Source organism: Erinaceus europaeus, chromosome 21 (assembly GCF_950295315.1).
Source record: "Erinaceus europaeus chromosome 21, mEriEur2.1, whole genome shotgun sequence".
NCBI lineage: Eukaryota > Metazoa > Chordata > Mammalia > Eulipotyphla > Erinaceidae > Erinaceus > Erinaceus europaeus.
Window position 1 is genome coordinate 26,665,946 of NC_080182.1, and position 20,027 is coordinate 26,685,972.

General features: G+C 43.6%; 1 protein-coding gene across 3 annotated transcripts in view; it reads left to right on the forward strand.

Annotated features, from left to right (window-relative positions):
* Positions 1–4,904: 4,904 nt before the first annotated feature.
* The window catches only part of DLEC1 (DLEC1 cilia and flagella associated protein), a 73,633-nt gene continuing 58,510 nt past the window's right edge, over positions 4,905–20,027 (forward strand). For 2 of the 3 annotated variants that reach the window (XM_060180615.1, XM_060180617.1), the window contains exons 1-3: positions 4,905–5,341; positions 7,235–7,379; positions 19,697–19,807. In XM_060180615.1, coding sequence (XP_060036598.1) covers positions 4,958–5,341; positions 7,235–7,379; positions 19,697–19,807 — 640 coding nt within the window. In that variant the 5' untranslated portion in view covers positions 4,905–4,957. Of the gene's footprint in view, positions 5,342–7,234; positions 7,380–19,380; positions 19,492–19,696; positions 19,808–20,027 lie in introns of those variants that run through there. The other variant, XM_060180616.1, reaches the window with a different exon arrangement.

The following is a 20,027-nucleotide window of genomic DNA, read 5'->3' on the forward strand; positions in this document are numbered from 1 at the left end:
CACATGAGTCACCCTGCCAGCCCTGAGGAGAGCCACTTTTTGTTCTTAATGTACTTTTTTTTTTTTAAAGATAATGATATGTATCTTCTGAAGTTTAAATGTTGAAAAAGAAATCAGGACTACAATCTTGTAAAACAACATTTCCTCAATGAAAATAAATAAAAATGCCCCAAAGGTCAAGCTGTGATAACTAGAGACAAGCAAACATTCTAGAAGAGGAAGAAGTGCTGGTGGAGTCCTGGGAGCAAGAGAAGGGGCTGGGGTGATGCCAGGGCTTTGCCCTGGGCCAGACTCCCTTTGTGCTGAGGACCTCTCACAGGGGAGGGAACAGCACAGGTTCCAGAGGTCACCTGAGCCTTTTGTTACTGGTTTCACCCATGTGTTTATTTGCTCAGGCAGGGAGCAAACAGAAGTTAAATGCTGGACATGGTAGAATCCAGCTTCTCAGACAAAAAGATGGCAGTCTGAGAGAAAGAGCGAGCGAGCGAGCGAGAGAGAGAGAGACCTAGGAAAGAGGAAGAAAGGGTGTCATTCAGAGGAAACAGGTGATGGCAGATTCTGCTCGAAGGCTGAGGGAGAACCTTCCATTGAAGAATGGCAATGACCAGTGAAGAAGTTAGAAAGGGCCTTGGAGGGGGCCAGGTGGTGGTGTACCAGGTTAAGCGCACATGGCTCAAAGTGCAAGGACCAGTGTAAGGATCCTGGCTCAAGCCCTTGGCTCCTCACCTGCAAGAGAGTTGCTTCACAAGAGGTGAAGCAGGTCTATAGGTATCTGTCTCTCTCTCCCCCTCTCTGTCTTCCATTCCTCTCTCAATTTCTGTCTGTTCTATCCCACAACAACAATAGCAATAACAATAACAACAAAATGGAAAAGAATGGCCACCAGGAGCAGTGGATTCGTATAGTGCAGGCACTGAGCCCCAGCGATAACTCTGGAGGCAAAAAAAAAAAAAAAAAAGGTGTGTGTGGGGGGAACTTAGCTTCTCTTGGAGAAAGTACAACAAGGCTGGAGCCAGAGGGTAGGAGAGGCCATAGATGAAGGGAGACTCCCTCACCCCATGCTGGATCATACTCCCAGTGACTGGAGGCTGGAAGGATTGGGCCAAAGGTGAAGAAAAGAGTCCACTTTCCAGTCTTTCTATCAGATAGAGAAGGGGACCAGGGAGACTCCACGAGCTGAGCTATTGCTGGTATTTGTTGGCAGTAGAAATTCTATTGATTTTACTTAAAGCCTCCATGTTTACAAAATGTGTCTGGCTAGGGAGTTGGGCGATAGCGCAGCAGATTAAGCACACGTGGCAAAACGCGCAAAGATGGGCATAAGGATCCCGGTTTGAGCCCCCAGCTCTCCAACTGCAGGGGAGTCTCTTCACAGGCGGTGAAGCAGGTCTGCAGGTGTCTATCTTTCTCTCCCCCTCTCTGTCTTCCCCTCCTCTCTCCATTTCTCTCTGTCCTATCCAACAATGATGACAACAATAATACCTACAGCAATAAAACAAGGGCAACAAAAGGAGTAAATTAAAATTTAAAAAATGTGTCTGGCTGATTGTTAGCAGGTGCTCAGTGAGTAAGGCTACAGACACTGCTTTTGGTCACAGGTTCCTCCCCCACTAAGGCAAAGGAATGAAGAGTGCCAGAGAGTTACAGCAGCAGCCCACAGCCTTGTGATTATGCAAAATGCGTGTCTGTAACTCGGACCTCTGGCTCGAAACTTTCCTGAAGGGTTTGGGGTTTGTGCACAATACAAGCATCAGAGAATTTTACCTCACTAATGGCATTCAAAGACTATTGGAATCGAGGTTTAACACGTTCTTGATGTTTCCCACACCTTGAAAGTAATTTGTGCTTTGACAATTGCTCCTAGATTGTTTTACCTAAAATCATTGTTGATCTTCCTGTTCCTTTTGATGTGTTTATCAGTAAATACTCTACACTGAGTTCTGATCAGGACACACCTGAAATTCTCTCATCTCCAGGTGTCTGAGTGCTGTTCCTCCAGAATCCCAAGGTCCTGGCATCTGGCTAAGGTTCTCGAACCTGTATATAAGCCACATTAGAGTACACACCTGAAACACTTGACCCACATTGGCCCTGTCAGTGGGTTCAGGACATTCAGGCAAATAATTCTGGCACCCGAGGTACCAGGAGGACAAGCATGGGGAGTGCCACGTGGACAGAGATACAATACAGTTGGGGGAGGGAGAATCTTCTCAGGTACACAGTCCAGGGGCTGGTCACAGTCTGAAGACAGAAAGAGGTTCAGAATCCAAGTGATGAGAAAATCAGGCCCAACCCAGAGAAGCAGAAGAGGCCCAGGTCTGTGGGCAGCAGTGAAGCACTTGTTTCAGGAAGTGGGTTTCAGGCAGACACCTCAGGAGTAAAAAGTGGGTGGCACTGTGTGCCATTGGTCCTCTTCTCCACCCCCATGGTGGACATTCTCACCCACCTGGCCACATGCGAAGAGCACTTGTGAGTCTTCTCTCATTCCCTTTGTCCATGAGGACCAATTAACCTTTTGTACTTGTTGTTAGCAGTTTATCTCACCCCAATCCAAGCTCCTGTGATGGCTTTGCTAATCTCTGCAGTGGTTTCCTGATCATCTCCTTAATGCCTTTGACCTGTCTCCAGTGTGCTGTCTCATAGCAACCAGTGCTTAGTTAAAATACAGAACTACCCAGATGAAGACCTAAATCCCCTCATTTGATACAAACCCATTTATAATCTGACTCTTGCCTACTAGTTCCTCCCCCTCAAAGTCTGTTTGTTTGTTTGTTTTAGATATAAACACAGGAAAAGAGAGAGTGGGGGGGAGGGAGGAAGAGAGAGAGAGACGTAAAGAAAAAGAGAAGTTAAAAGAGACCACACAGCTCCGAAGCCTCCTTCAATGCAGTGGGGGCTAGGCTTGAACCTCAGTCACACACCCGGCAAAGGCAGTACACTGCCCAAGTGAGCTATTTCAACGGTCCTCTCTCTCAACTCTTTTAAATCCCACTTCTAAACTTTTGTCTACATTTTCTTCCCTATGCAGAGCTCTCTCCCAGCTTTTGAACAAAGGGGTCCACATATCTGCAGAGAATTCTTTTCCAGAAAAACAAACAAACATTTTTCTTCTCTCTTGGCTACTAAAAACCCCTCATTTACAGGAAATTCAAATAATAATTTTACAATAAAATTTATCCTTTATAATTACAGAGGACCTAGTGGGAGTTATATTGTTATGTGGAAAACTGAGAAATGTTATGCATGTACAAATGATTATATTTACTGTCAAATGTAAAACATTAATCCCCCAATAAAGAAATTGAAAAAATATCCTTTATATTTTATAGCCCTATGAGATTTCATGAACCCCCATACTTTTGTAACTACAATCAACTACAGAAGAGTTAGTTTCCTCACAACAAGACATTCCCTCCTCCTCTTTGGGAGCCTACACGACTTCCCATCACCAGCTCCTGACAATTTCAGATTTGTTTTGTTTTATGCTGGCCAGAATGTCCTATAAATGAGGTCATTTAGTATCTATGTAACCTTTGGAGAATGGTTTCTTTTACCTAGCTTAGTGCATTTGATATTCATCTGTGACCTTATATGTACTGCAAGTCTGCTTCTGCTTTACTGCTGCAAGTATTCCATTGCATACTCTTTATGCAATTTGCCCTTTCACCAGTGAAGAGGATTTTTGAATTTTTCTCAGTTTGGGGGGGCGATGATGACTAAAGCCACCACAGACAATTGTATGCAGGATGGTTTTGTACATATAAGTTTTCATGCCACTTGAGAAAAATACCTAGAAGTGGGATTGCTACATTTGTGACTTTATAAAAAGCTGTCAAACTGCTTCCCAGAGCTGCTGTACTAGTTTGTATTCTCATTACAATCACAGGAGTTTAAATTGTCCCACATTCCCATCAGCACTCATTGATTAGTTTCTTGACATACTCTCTGGAGTAAGTTGTGGTTGGCATCATATTATAATTTTAATTTCTACTTCCTTGATGACTAATGCTACTGACTCTGCTAGTTCTTTGAAATCTCTATTTGGTATTCACTTCCAGAAAGCTACTATTCACCCTCACTGTGTAGACCAAGTTCCTGTCTTTTGTGGCTCCATGACAACCGACATTTACCTCCCCTTGGCCTTAACCCACCGAACAGCAACTGTTTTCCTGTTCATGCTCTGCTCATTAACGTGGGTCTCTCATGCACACAAGCAACTTTTAAAACAAAGCAATCTATCAGTTTAAAATTTTGATTCCAACTTAATTTTCTTATAAGAGCATTGCTCAATTCTAACCTGTGGAGGTGCTTGGGACTGAGTCTTTTGCATAACCATCTCGCTCTCTCCCCAGCCCTTCATCAGCTTCTTTTATTTTATTCATATATTGGATAGAGACAGAGAGGAAAGGGGGAGCTAGAGAGGGAAAAAGAGAAGACACCTGCAGCACTGATCATGAAGCTTTTCCCCTGCAGATGGGGGACTTGGGGGTTGAACACAGGTCTTTGCACATTGTAAGTTCAACGGGGTGTGCCACCAGCCAGCTCCTCTTTATGAGTCTTACTATTTTATTTTTGTTTGTTTTAGACTTCCCTTGACCTCTCCAGTTCCCAGCACAAACCTGAAACATGGTTTTACTACAGTGTTAAATGTTAGATCAGTAAAGACAGAATTGCTGAACAACAGAATGAATGAGTGACTGAAAGAAAGAAAGAAAGAAAGAAAGAAAGAAAGAATGAATGAATGAATGAATGAATGAATGAATGAATGAATGAATGAATGTAGTCAAGGACAAAGCTGCAAATTAATCCTTTCAACACCCCCATCCCTCGTCTCTGGCAGGCGACCACAGCACACGCCTCTCCCTCCCACCCCGGGGGTGGGGGTGGGTGGAAAGCGGAAGAGGCAGAACCGGAAGAGGAAGTGGGGCAGGGAAATCAGCCTCGCGTCTCAGTTGCCATGGAGACCGGGTCGCCCAGCAAGCAGAAGCTGGCCCATTCCGGGTCCTATGCTTTCCGGGGCTCAAAGTGGCCGCCGACCCCGCGTCTGGCCCGCATCCTCAGCCCGAGCCATTCCATCTGGCTGTCGTCCCTCGCCTACTCCGATGGCTTCCAGTACAGCCCCGAGGGCCGGCCCCGCCGCCTCGCGCCGCTCCCGGAGCCGCACCTGCTGCGGGTGCGCCCCACGTCGCTGCGCACCCAGGACATCTCGCACCTGCTCACCGGCGTCTTCCGCAACCTGTACTCGGCCGAGGTCATCGGCGAGGAGGTGAGCGCGAGTCTCATCAAGGCCCGCGGCAGCGACGATGAGCGCCACGAGGAGTTCGTGGACGAGCTGCAGAAGGTGAGGCCACCCCGGGGTGGGGGTGTCAGGTGTCGGGTGACTGTGTCTCTGGTGGAGGGACACTGGCCGCTCATGCTTCTGCACCCTGCACGCACAAGCGATAAACCGTAGTGCCTTTGCCTCCCCCCGCCATACGTATATACACAATATTTATTGCAAATATAAATAAAACCGCTGGGGCAGATGACTGAAAAGTGGTTCCATAAAAGATCCCTGTGGAGCCACCTGCATGTCCAGCGGAGAAGCAATTGCAGAAGCTAGAACTCCCATCCTCTGCACCCCATAAAGAATTTTGGTCCATACTCCCAGGAGGGGAGAAATGTTAGGCGAAGATGACCAGAGGGCTCTGAACTCCAACTCCATCAGGACCAGAAAGAGAAGAGAGAGAGAGAGAGAAAAAAAAAGGAAGGATATTTGGAGGTAGCAGTAGGTGTAGGTGTGAAAGGAAGAGAAGGCAGCACTGTAGAACAAACAGGCATAAATATATATATATATTAAAAAAAGATAATCGCCAACCCATTTCTGTGACCTCAGGAGAACCACTGTAGTTTCCAATGGAGGGAATGGGGAATGTGGAACTCGAGTGGTGGGAATGGTGTGGAATTGTGCCCCTGTTATCTTATAGTTTTGTGGATCAATATTAAAAAGAAAGGGAAAGAAGTCAGACCCCTTTGGGGTGCCCACCTTTTGAGTCACTAAGTGTGTGTAAATAAATGGGGCCTTCCATTTCAGTGCTCAGGACAGGACAACTTTTTTCATTCAGAGAGAGAGAGAGACATAGAAAGAGGAAGAGAGGGGGCCAGGTGGTGGTGCACCTGATTGAACACATGTTACACTGCGGAAGGACCTGGGTTTGAGCCTCTAGTCCCCACCCGCAGGGGGAAAGCTTTGCAAGCGGTGAAGCAGGGCTGCAAGTGTCTGTCTGCCTTCCCTCTCTATCTCCCCCTACCCTCTCAATTTCTGGCTGTCTCTGTCCAATAAGTAAATAAAAATAATTTTAAAATTAAAGAAAGAAAGAGGGAGAAACACCAGAGCTCCCTGTGTTAGATGTTATGCCACTCCCATGAGGAGCCAGGGCTAGAACCACCACCAGTACATCTGGCAAGGTATGTACCCTACTGCAAGGACCTACTTCCTTGGCCCACTTACTAGTCTTTATTTATATTTATTTTTAAATTGTCACCAGGGTTATTGCTGGGGTTTGATGATTGCACCATGAATTCACTGCTTCCAGTGGCCACCCCCCACCCCCTTTATTTGGCAAGACAGAAATTGAGAGGGGAAAAGAAGAGACAGTACTTGCTTTGCCTCTCAGGAAGCTTCCACCCTGTAGGTGGGGATTGGGGGTTTGAACCTGGGGCCTTGCACATGATCATCCCCTAACCACAGCCTTAGCCAAGGCACTGGCGCCCAGACTGTGAGAAGCATGCCCAGTCTGGGGAACAGCAAGTCTGCTTCCTCACCTGCAGGAAGCAGCTGACCATAAGGAACCCCTTGAAGGGAGTCTCAGGTGAACCCACTCAAATGCTGGTAGCAGAGGTAGTTTCTGCAGGGCTGCCATTGTAGGTGGTTCCTTCATTACACTCTTTGCAGCGAGGTAACAAGTGCTTCCTTGAAGGCGTTTTGGGTGGCACAAACCTTTGTCTAGCCTTGCTGGTGTGCTGACTTGTATTTGGTATTTCAGTCTTTGGGCAGCAACTCGTTCCAGTGAAGCCAAGAGTCGGGAGACTCGACTCCTCTGTGGATCTCAGTTGCCACAGTTACTAAGTGAGATCCGATGTCCCTACAGTTCTGTGACTATTGTTTTATGGTAGAAGCCCTATTCCGGGTTGAGGTTGAGTACCTCAACACCATCTCTCCCTACTTCTGTGCATTTGCTCCCCCACCGGCCAGGTTCGGAACGTCTATAAGAAGCGGCTGGACGAGGTTGAAATGCTGGAGAGGCATATCATTCAGGCCTACGCACGGTCACTTGCAGAGAAAGAGCGGGCCATGCACCAACTGCAGGCTCTCGAATCCTTCATCAAGATGCCTCCAGGTGTGTATGAGGAAGGCCTTCTCCCTGATTGCCCACCTGTTAACTTTGTGACTCCACTGCCCACTCGGTCCTTTTGGAGGGCAAGGTGTGTTCCATTACCACAAAACACAGTGTGCCAGGCTCTCCAAAACCAAGATGCTTTCCTATGGAGCCAGCACCCAGCCCACCAAGCCAGCACGTCAGCATGCTACAGCACTAACTCCCTATCCACAGGCCCCTTTCAGCTTTCGCTCACTGGGTCACAGTAGCTCTTGATGATTCAGAATCCTGTCTCGGAAATCATGACAAGTGTTATTGTCGGGCCTCATTTAGATTCTTTTGTTTGAGACTGTTCCTTATTGTTTCCTGTCTCTTATGTTCTTGATACTCCCCCACCTCCCCTTTTTTGTTATTGTTGTGAGGAAATACACCTAATGTAAAATTCACCATCTTAACCATTTTTAAGTGTGCACTTTAATGAGATCAAACACATTCATGACATGGGACAACCATTACCGCCACACTTTTTCATCTTGAAAAATCGAAACTTTACACCTATCAAACAATAGCTTTCTTCTCTCCCCTTCCTCATTCCCTTACAGCTACTTTGTCTCTGCTTTTTGACTACCTTACACAAATAGATCTTAGTATTTGTGTATGTGTGTGTGTGTGTGTGTGTGTGTGAGAGAGAGAGAGAGAGATATTAGTTTATTTCATGAGGGTAATGTTCACAGGACTCAGGGCTCATCCATGTTGTAGCACATTGTAGAATTCTCTTCCATTGTAAGACAGTCAGATTCCATTGTATGTAATGTTCCCATTTTTCTTACCTAGTCATCCCTTGCTGTTTTCTACCTGTTGGCTATTGTGAATAATGCTTCTGTGAATGTGGTATATAAATATCTCTTCAAGACATTGCTTTCAATTCATATATATATATATATATATATATATATATATATATTCCCTTTTGTTGCCCTTGTTTTTTTATTGTTGTAGTTATTATCATTGTTGTTATTGATGTCATCATTGTTAAATAGGACAGAGAGAAAAGGAGAGAGGAGGGGAAGACAGGGGGAGAGAAAGACACCTGCAGACCTGCTGCACCGCCAGTGAAGCGACACCCATGCAGGTGGCCCCCATAAGCAAGAGCTGAGCAGTGCTCTGGTTAAAAAAAAAAAAAAAAAAATCAAACCAGGGTCCTTACGTGGGTCCTTGCACTTCGTGCCATGTGTGCTTTCCATTCTTTTGAGTATATAAACAGATGTGGGGTTGCTGAATCTTGTTGTTTGCCAGAGCACTGCTCAGCCATGGCTTATGCTGGTGGTAGGGACTGAACCTCGGATCTTGGATCTTCAGATGTGAAAATCTTTTGCATAACCATTATGCTGTCTCCTTAGCCCCCGGATTGCTGAATCTTATGTGCGATACTGTGATTATACAAAAATGTTTATTTAGTCTTTCTCATATATATTTGGTCTTCATCTACAGTTCTTGGCGCACAGCTCACAAAAGCCTTGGCATGGCAATGTTGAGAATGTTAAAATAAAAGTGTCTCTTGTTGTGTTAATGAAATAGCTTTTGGTAAACATTTGTACCCCTCATATCCTATGGTTTTTGTCAGTGTTTCCTTTTTATAGATAAAAATTATATTAAAAAATAAATCAACAAATGAATAAAATTGTTTTTAAAGTCTACTCAAGTCCTTGTATTCAGGAAATAACTCCTGTGAAGCTTCTGGCCATAGTTCATCATGACAAAAACAAAACAAACAAACAAAAAACCTCATTTTTTGGCTACATAAATTTACTTTTTAGTTTTTAAGAATAAATGTTTGGGGGTTGGGCGGTAGTGCAGCAGGTTAAGCGCAAGTGGCACAAAGCGCAAGGACCGGCGTAAGGATCCCGGTTTGAGCCCCCGGCTCCCCACCTGCAGGGGAGTCGCTTCACAGGTGGTGAAGCAGGTCTGCAGGTGTCTATCTTTCTCTTCCCCTCTCTGTCTTCCCCTCCTCTCTCCATTTCTCTCTGTCCTATCCAACAACAATGACATCAGTAACAACAATAAAACAAGGGCAACAAAAGGGAATAAAGAAAGAAAGAGAGAGAGAAAGAAAGAAAAAGAAATTGCTAACACAATCCCTGATATTTTACTGGGGACTTTAAATGAAATACCAGTGGCCACAGGAGTACTTCTATAGAGACCAACATTTTAGCAATTATTTTGACTACTCCTAGTTATGGCCAAATTGATTCCCCCCTTTGGCCAGTGTATTTTACTTATTTATTTATTTATTTATTTATTTTACCAAAGCTCTGGTGTACTGGTGTGTGGTTGATGCCAGGGATTGAACTTGGGACTTAGGCATGAAAGTTTTTTGCATAATCATTATGCTGTCTTCCCTGACCTTGGAGACTCAGGCTTGAGAGTCTGTTTGCACAACCATTCTACTCTCCCTCTCCAGTATTTTTTTTAACCTTGTTCCACCTGCACCTTGTGCCTACATGATTCTTCATCTCCTGGCAGAGTTCTCTCTTTTTATTTTAATTTCAGACAGAAAGCACAGGTAGAGACACACACACTCAGAGAGAGAGAGCGAGAGAGAGAGAAGGCAAGACACCTCCCCTCTGCTCCACTGTTGATGGAGCTTCCCCTTGATGGTGGCCTATGTGGTAGCAGGGACTTGTACCCAGATCCTCACAAATGGGAAAGCATGTACTCCACCAGGCAAACCATCTCCCACCCCCTATTTGCCAATTAAAACAATTATTTTATTGTTATTATTTTAGGTATAGAGAGGCAGAAAGGTAGAGAGAATGAAAGAGATTGTAGCACTGAAACCTCCTTCAGTGTGGTGAGTCAGAGTTGAATCTGGTTTGAGCTCATAGCAAAACAGTGTCTGTCTTTCCCAGTTTCTTTTTTCCTCTCTCTCTTTCTCTTCCTTCCATCCTTCCTTTCTTTCTTCCTCTTTTTTGTTGCCACCAGGTTTATTGATGTTTCTGGCAGACTTTTTTTCCTTTTTTTTTTTTTTACTTGAGAGGACAGAGAGAATTAGAGAGGGGAGGAACAGAGACAGAGAGACATCTGCAGACCAGCTTCACCACTTTTGAAGCATCCCCCCCTGCAGGTGGGAAGCCAGGGGTTGAACCTGGGTCCTGGTATATGGTATATGTGTGCTAAATTGGGTATGCCACTGCCTGGCCCCGCCTGTTCTTTAAAAAATCTTGGTTTCGGGGAGGGGGTAGATAGCATAATGGTTATGCAAAGAGACTTTCATGCCTGAGGCTCTGAAGTCTCAGGTTCAATCCCCAGCACCACCATAAGCCAGAGCTGAGCAGTGCTCTGAGAAAAATAAAAAATAAAAAAGGGTTGGTTTCCTTAACTTCTAGATTTGACTAATAAGATTTGGCCTACCAATCCCACAGCTTTGAACTTGAGCATGTTCACTGTCAAAACCCGTCTCTTTTCTTTTATCTGAAAGAGGAGGAAGGTTCTCCAGAAGTGTCGTAAAGGTGTAGGTGACTACGCGGAGGGTGTGACTGGATGCATGAGTCCCTGTCCTTGTCAGACCTGCCACACCAGGGGGGCAGGTTCCTTCAGACAGTGGGCACTCAGCCTTGGTTTCACATCTCTGGCTGTTTCCACTCCCACTACAGCAGAGCAGAGGTTATTTGTAATAGATTATTAAGAGGTTGTGCTGAGGGGCCTGGCGGTGGTGCACCTGGTTCAGCGTACGCATCACAGTGCTCCTGGACCCGGATTCAAGCCCCTTGGTCCCTCCCTCCCTGCAGCGGGAGAAGCTTCACGAGTGATGAAGCAGGACTTCAGGTGTCTCTGTCTCTTTCCCTCTCTATCCCCCTCCTCTCAGTTTTTCTCTGTCTCTATCCAATAATAAATGTTTTAAAAAGAGATTTTTACTGATGTCCCTGCACTTTGGGAATCAGCTAGTCACCCTCTGTTTGGTAGGATTCTTTTGAGTAGAGATTGAGGTGATTCAGATGTTGTTGCTGTTTTTAATGAAATGGAAGGTTGAGCACCAGGAAACAAAAATCAGTGAGAAGAGTTTTCCAGTAACCATCATTTTATTTTTATTTATTTATTTATTTTAATAATTTATTTCTTTATTGGGGAATTAATGTTTTACATTCAACAGTAAATACAATAGCTTGTACATGCATAACATTCCCCAGATTCTCATTTAACAATACAACCCCCACTATGTCCTTCATCATCTTTCATGGACCTGTATTCTCCCCACGCACCCACCCCAGAGTCTTTTACTTTGGTGTAATACTCCAATTTCATTTCAGGTTCGACTTGTGTTTTCTTTTCTAATCTTGTTTTTCAACTTCGGGCTGAGAGTGATATCATCCTATATTCATCCTTCTGTTTCTGACTTATTTCACTCAACATGATTTTTTCAAGGTCCATCCAAGATCGGCTGAAAACGGTGAAGTCACCATTTTTTACAGCTGAGTAGTATTCCATTGTGTATATATACCACAACTTGCTCAGCCACTCATCTGTTGTTGGACACCTGGGTTGCTTCCAGGTTTTGGCTATTACAAATTGTGCTGCCAAGAACATATGTGTACACAGACCTTTTTGGATGGATGTGTTGGGTTCCTTAGGATATATCCCCAGAAGAGGAATTGCAGGGTCATAGGGTAGGTCGATTTCTAGCCTTCAGAGAGTTCTCCAGACTGTTCTCCACAGAGGTTGGACCAATTGACATTCCCACCAGCAGTGCAGGAGGGTTCCTTTGACCCCACACCCTTTCCAGCACTTGCTGCGGTTACCTTTTCTGATGTATGACATTCTCACAGGAGTGAAGTGATATCTCATTGTTGTCTTGATTTGCATTTCTCTGACAATCAGAGACTTGGAGCATTTTTTCATGTGTTTCTCGGCCTTTTGGATCTCTTCTTTAGTGAATATTCTGTCCAAGTCCTCCCCCCATTTTTGGATGGGGTTATTTGTTGTCTTGTTGTTGAGTCTGGCAAGCTCTTTATATATGTTGGTTATTAAACTCTTATCTGATGTATGGCATGTAAAGATCTTCTCCCATTCTGTGAGGGGTCTCTCGGTTTGGGTGGTGGTTTCTTTTGCTGTGAAGAAGTTTTTTAATTTGATGTAGTCCCATAGGTTTATACTTGCCTTAGTCTTCCTTGTAATTGGATTCATTTCATTGAAAATGTCTTTAAAATTTATGCGGAAAAAAGTTCTGCCAATATTTTCGTCTAAGTATCTGATAGTTTCTGGTCTAACATCCAAGTCCTTGATCCACTTGGAATTTACTTTTGTATTTGGTGAAATACAGTGATTCAGTTTCATTCTTCTGCATGTTTCAACCCATTGTTTCCAACACCATTTGTTGAAGAGACTCTGCTTTCCCTATGTAATAGTCTGGGCCCCTTTGTCAAAGATTAGATGTCCATAGGTATGGGGCCTCATTTCTGGGCTCTCAATTCTATTCCACTGGTCAGTGTGTCTGTTCATGTTCCAGTACCAAGCAGTTTTGATGACAATGGCCCTATAATATAGTTTGAAATCTGGGAGTGTGATGCCTCCAGTTCTGTTCTTTTTTCTCAAGATTGTTTTGGCAATTCTAGGTCTTTTCTGGTTCCAGATAAACATTTGTAGCATTTTTTCTATTCTCCTAAAAAATGTGCTTGGGATCTTGATGGGGATAGCATTAAATTTGTAGATGGCTCTGGGTAATATATTCATTTTGATGATGTTAATTCTACCAACCCATGAACATGGAATATCTTTCCACTTCTTTGTGTCTTTTTCAATTTCTTTGAGTAGTGACTCATAATTTTCAGTATACAAGTCTTTCACTTCTTTGGTTAGGTTTACTCCTAGATATTTTATTGTTTTTGTTGCTATAGAAAGAGGAACTGATTTCTGGATTTCAATTTCTTCTAACTTAGTGTTTGCATAGAGGAATGCCACTGACTTTTGAATGTTAGTTTTATAGCCTGACACCTTACTGTATTGCCTGATGATTTCCAAAAACTTTTTGCTGGATTCCTTAGGTTTTTCTGTGTATACTATCATGTCATCTGCAAATCAGGAGAGTTTGACTTCTTCTATTCCAATCTGTATCCCTTTAATTCCTTGCTCCTGCTGATTGCTATGGCAAGAACTTCCAACACTATGTTGAATAGTAATGGTGATAGTGGGCATCCCTGTCTAGTACCTGATCTGAGGGGAAATGTTTCCAGTTTTTCACCATTGAGTATGATGTTGGCTGTAGGTTTGCTATATATAGACTCCACTATCTTCAGGAATTTCCCATCTATTCCCATTTTTTGTAGTGTTTTGATCATAAAGGGATGTTGTATTTTGTCAAAGGTTTTCTCTGCATCTATTGATATGACCATGTGGTTTTTGGTTTTGCTTTTGTTGATGTGGTGGATCACATTGATTGACTTACGTATATTAAACCAACCTTGCATGCCTGGGATAAACCCCACTTGGTCATGATGAACAATCTTTTTGATATACTGCTGTATCTGGTTGGCTAGAATTTTGTTCAATATTTTCGCATCTATGTTTATCAGAGATATTGGTCTGTAGTTTTCTTTTTTGGTTGTGTCCCTGTCTGCTTTTGGTATCAGGGTGATGTTGGCTTCATAGAAGCTGGCAGGGAGTATTCCAGTGTCTTCAATCTTCTGGAAGACTTTTAAAAGTAGAGGTATTAGTTCTTCTTTGAAAGTTTTGTAGAATTCATTTGTAAAACCATCTGGTCCAGGACTTTTATTTTTGGGAAGATTTTTGATAACTGTTTCAATTTCACTAGCTGTGATGGGCCTGTTCATGTTATCCACTTCCTCTTTACTTAGTTTTGGAAGTTGGTAGGTATCTAGGAAATCATTCATTTCTTCCAGGTTCTCTAGCTTGGTGGCATATAGTTGTTCATAGAAGCCTCGCATGATATGTTGAATTTCTGCAATGTCTGTTGTGATATCTCCTCTTTCATTTACTATCTGATTTATTTGGGTCTTCTCCCTTTTTTGTTTTGTGAGTCTGGCTAAAGGCTTGTCGATTTTGTTTACTCTTTCGAAGAACCAACATTTACTTTCATTGATCTTTTGTATGGTTTTCTTATTCTCAATGTTATTTATTTCTGCCCTAACTTTAGTGATTTCTGTCCTTCTGGTTGCTTTAGGATTCCTTTGTTGTTCTTCTTCTAGGTCTTTAAGATGTGCAATCAGGCTGTTTATTTGTGCCTTTTCTTGTTTCCTAATGTGTGCTTATATAGCTATGAACTTCCCTCTTAGGACTGCTTTAGCTGTGTCCCAAATATTTTGATAGCTTGTGTCTTCATTTTCATTGAACTCTCGAAACATTTTGATTTCTTCCTTGATTTCCTCTTTGACCCAGAAGTTGTTAAGAAGTGTACTGTTGAGCTTCCACATTTTGGGACTGTTACTAATCTTTTGTTGATTGTTAAGTGTTAGTTTAATTCCACTGTGGTCTGAGAAGATGCTTGGGATGATTTCAGTGCTCTTGAATTGGCTGATGCTGTCTTTGTGGCCTAACATATGGTCTATCCTTGAGAATGATCCATGTGGATTTGAATAAAATGTGTATTCCTGTTTCTTGGGATGAATGACTCTGAAAATGTCCAATAGTTCTAGTTTATCTATCTCTTCATTTAGCTCCCTTATGTCTTTACTGATTTTCTTCCTGGATGATCTGTCAAGTTGAGATAGTGGGGTGTTGAAGTCCCCTACTATGATTGTATTACTGTTAATATATTGCTGTAGCTCCTTCAGTAGAAGTTTGATGTATTTAGTTGGCTTCTCATTGGGTGCATAGATATTAATAATTGTTAAGTCCTCTTGATTGACTGATCCTCTGAGCATTAAGTAGTATTCATTCCTATCTTTTTTAATCTTATCTATTTTAAAGTCTATCATGTCAGATATGAGAATAGCTGTTCCTGTGGGCCATTGGCTTGTATGATAGTTTTCCATCCTTTCACTTTAAGTCTGTGTTTGTCTTGTTGCGTTAGGTGAGTTTCCTGTAGACAACATATTGTTGGGTTGTGTTTTCTGATCCATCTTCCTACTCTGTGTCTTTTAATAGGTGAATTCAGGCCATTGACATTTATTGATATCAAAGATTGAAGATATTTTAATGCCATTCTTGTAGAGTTTTAGAGTGTTTTGACCTATGTCCTATTTGTGGTGGTCTGGTTGTTTATAGGAGACCTTTCAGAACTTCTTTCAGGTCAGGCTTGATGATGGTTGCTTCCATCAACTGTTGCTTGTCTGAGAAGGTTTTGATGCTTCCATCTAGTCTGAATGACAGTCTAGCAGGATATAGTATTCTTGGCTGAAAGCCTTTCTCATTGAGCACTCGATAGATATCTTGCCATTCTCTTCTGGCCTGTAGTGTTTGTATGGAGAAGTCTGCTGCTAATCTTATGGGTTTTCCTTTATAGGTGACTCTTTGTTTTTCTCTTGCAGCCTTGAGGATCCTTTCTTTATCCTTATTCCTTTCCATTCTAAGTATGACATGTCTTGGTGTCTTTAGGTCTGGGTTAATTCTGTTTGGGACCCTCTGGGCTTCTTGAATCTTTATGTCTTTGGTGTTGTCTAGACTAGAGAAATTTTCAGCTATTATGGCCTGGAGAATGCTTTCTTCCTCTCCTTCTCTTTCTTCCTCTGGTAAGCCAATAATGTGTATATTGTTTCTTTTGAAGTCATCCCATAGGACTCTGTTGTTGTTTTCAGCATCTCTTAATCTCTTTTTGAGATCTCTTACTTCTTTTTTAGTTGTCTCTAATTCATCCTCAATCTTGCTAATTCTGTCTTCAGCCTCATAGATTCTATTCTCTCTGCCCTCTACTGCTTTCTGGAGTTCATCTATTTTGTTGCCCTGCTCTGATACTGTTTTAGCTTGTTCAGCTAGTTGCCTTCTTAGCTCAGCGATTTCAGCTTTCAGCTCTCTAATAACCATGAGATAATTAGAATTTTCTTCCATATTCTCATTTGTTGTTCCTGCATTTCTCATTACAATTTTTTCAAATTCTTTACTCACTCCTGTTATTATTTCCTTAGCTAATGTTTGGATGTTGAACTCGTTGTTTTGTGCTTCACCCTCTGGAGGACTTTTAGCTGGACTCTTGTCCTGGTTCGAGTCTCCAATATTTTTTCTTGTTGTTTTAACCATTTTATATATTATGTTATGAGTTCCCTTTATCAGTACTTTTCAAATTATTGGTCACTATTGCCTGGATTGACTTGTGTCTAAGTAATTTAATTAAAGGGTTTACTCTGGTGGAAGCTAACAGTTTTTTCAATCCCTGAGTTGGAGCTTAGTGGTGTAAAAGCCTCTTTTTTTTTTTTCTTCCCTGTAGGCTATGGGAGCCTGAGGGCTTTTAAACTGTCAATAGGCTTCTTAGCTTTATCACTGACTCCTGACCAAGAGATAAAGCAGGGTGTGGCAGAGATAATCCAGTGGTTATGCAAAGAGACTTTCACAGCCCCTCAGCTATGCCACCGAGGTATAGGTCTTCTCCTGAGTTTCCCAGTTAGATCTCTGTCCCCTGGTGTCCCTCCCTGTTGCTGCTCCAGATTCTGAGGGTAGTAGCAATGGAGACTCAGAGTTGCACTTGGTGAGTCTCTGGGGAGTCCTTTCCTCCCTTCAGCTGTCCCCTTGTTGTGGAGCAGACTGGAGGTGGTGTCTCCACTGATAAACTGTTGAACTGTTAGCAGTCACTTAATCTCTCCTTAGGCCCCTCTCTCCTCTCTGTCACCAGCCACGCGTGTTTGTACTCATGGGTGATTTACTGGGTTCCTGTGGTCATTCTAGTCCTGTCTTGTTTCAGTCCGGGTGGTCTCCTTTGGTATTCCTAGTTGATCCGGGAGAGGAGAGGAGAGGCCATCATTTTATTTTTATTATTTAAAAAAAATATTTATTTATTACCTTTTGTTGCCCTTGTTGTTTTATTGTTGTAGTTATTGTTGTCGTCATTGTTGTAGTTATTATTGTCGTTGTTGGATAGTACAGAGAGAAATGGAGAGAGGAGGGAAAGACCGAGAGGGGGAGAGAAAGATAGACACCTGCAGACCTGCTTCACCGCCTGTGAAGCAACTCCCCTGCAGGTGGGGAGCCAGGGGCTCGAACTGGGATCCGTACGCCGGTCCTTGCGCTTTGCACCGCCTGTGCTTAACCCTCTGCGCTAAAGCCCAACTCCTCATCATTTTATTTTACACCTAAATCATATTTGTTATCATCAGCCACCATCTCTGCCTTAATTCCTCAGCCTCCTGCTAACGGTTCTTTCCAGAGAAGCAGAAATAGAGACCTTAGTAATGTTTCCTGGACACCAGTCTGGCCCCTGCTTCTTAGGATGGGATGAAGTGATGAGAGAACCTCTTTTATAATTTAGATGACTGATGGTGAGGACATTCCCCTGAATCCTTTCTTCGCTAATTAATATAAACTTCATGAGGCAAAGAACAAGAGTAACTTCTCCTGCTCTAGACAGAGGCGGTGGGATCAGAATTCTGTAGAACAGCATGTGCTATCGTCGTGTTTCTCTCCCTGATAACATGTCCTAATTATTTTGGGGGGCATGGGTCAGCCCAGCCCTCAGAGAGCCGTACTCAGGAGCACAGGATCGTGTAGGAATTTCACCTTTCCCTGGGGAGGAGGATGGCCACAAGGTCAGTGTGGGGATTTCCAAAGCTCATCTGGTCTCCAGAGATTTGATACATAGACTGGCGCCTGCTTTTGCAGACATAACACTGAGCACTTCTCTAAGAATCAATGACTTGGAACATTTTTTTCATGTGTCTCTTGGCCTTTTGGATCTCTTCAGTGAATATTCTGTCCATATCTCTACTTCCTGTTTTTTGAATGGTTGAAAAAATCCTTCCACCCTGCCTTTCCCAGCACAGGTCACTTTCCAGCTTTAGTTGTTTGCATACATCTGAATAACAGACCTTTGCTTTTATTTCTTGTCTGTTTCAGTTAGATATTATTTTTCTGTTCTTTGCTAGGACTTCACTGCTCCAGGCTGGCTTTTTCACATAGAAAAAAGAAATAGTGGGTGTGTGTGTGTGTAGGGGGTGGGGGCAGGAAGAGGCAGAGATCATAGGACAAAATCTTCCCCCAGTGCCATAGTGACATATGGTGTGCCGGGGGCTTGAACCTGGGCTGTGTCCATAGCTAAGTGGACACCCTCCCAGGTACATATAAAGCTCTTGCTCCAGCCCCTCAACCATAGATATTAATGGCTGACTGCACGATCTTATATTCAGTGAGATCTCCTCTCATGCATCAGTGGGTCAGTGGGAGGTTGACTGATCTAGGTGGGGCTAGCCTCTAGCCAGACCACTTCAGCTCTGCTCCATGTGGAGTCATACTGGGGTCGTAGATGAAGAGGGACCCCAGTATGACTGTCCACAGTGATGACAAAGTCCTGAGAGGGAAAGCTCAGCTGCACAGGTGCATTTCAACCCTCCTGAGACCTCTCTCTCACTGGTCAGTGGAAGTCATGTGGCCAAAGTCAAGGAGGACAAGGTGCATCCGGTCTGTAGTATCAGGGCCTGAAAAGTCACGTGGCAAGGGGTGCAGGTCACAGGAGGCAGCGGCACTGCACTCACTATTCAGCCTGCCAGGCGCCTCTCAAGTCCATCTTGTTAGAGATTTTTCTGTGAATCACATGTAATTCTATGACACAGCCTTACCCAATGACTGACCTCTTTTTTTAAATTTTATTTGATTGATTCATGTATTGGATCGAAACAGAAAGAACTTGAGAGGGAAAGGGGTGATAGAGAGATAGAGAGACAACTACAGCCCTGCTTCACTACCCATGAAGCTTTCTCACTGCAGGTGGGGACCAGGGGCTTGAACCTGGGTCTTTGTGCACGGTGATGTGTGCACTCAACCTAGTGCTCCATCGCCCTGTCCCTTAACCTCTTTTCTTTGGTCATTTCTAGAACTTCGCTGCTCCAGACTGAGTTTTTCAGATAGAGATACGAGCAGAGGGAAAGAGAGTGGGTGTGGGGTGGGGTGAGGAAGTGAGCTGCACCCCAGCTTCCCCTAGTGCAATGGGATCAAGCTGGAACCTGGATGGTGTGCGTGACAAAGCAGACGCACTATCCAGGTGAGCTGTCTTGCCGGCCCACGATGGACTTGGGCTGGCAAACACTTTTGAGTGAGTTTCTTCAGTCTCAGCATTGCCGCAGGGTTCTGAGGAAGAGCTGCAGTGTGTGGTTTAGCCTCAGAAGATGAACGGCGTTTGGGTGCAGGCTCTTCCTTCCTTGTCAGTCTGGCTTGAAACCCCTTTGTCCTTGGCCCCTTCTTTGTAGTGCAGACAATCTTCAGGTGGTGTGTGGACAATGAGTTGCTACAGAAGCATCATCTCATCTCCCCGGATGACTACTACAACGACCCAGTGCCATTTTGCTCCCCACCGAAAGGTAAGGCGACGGTGGTCTCTCAGCCTCTCCCATCCCAGGAACTGTCTTTAACCCACATTGGCCATTTCACCACCATCTCCTCATTCCTGAGAGTTTCCCTTCCTCCTTATTTTCCATAATGACTACTGGATTAAGGTCAAGTCTGCACTGGCCACCCTCTCATTAGCTCCCTAACGTCTATGAGACCAAAGTTTCCATTTAACGCACCATCTGTAGTCTC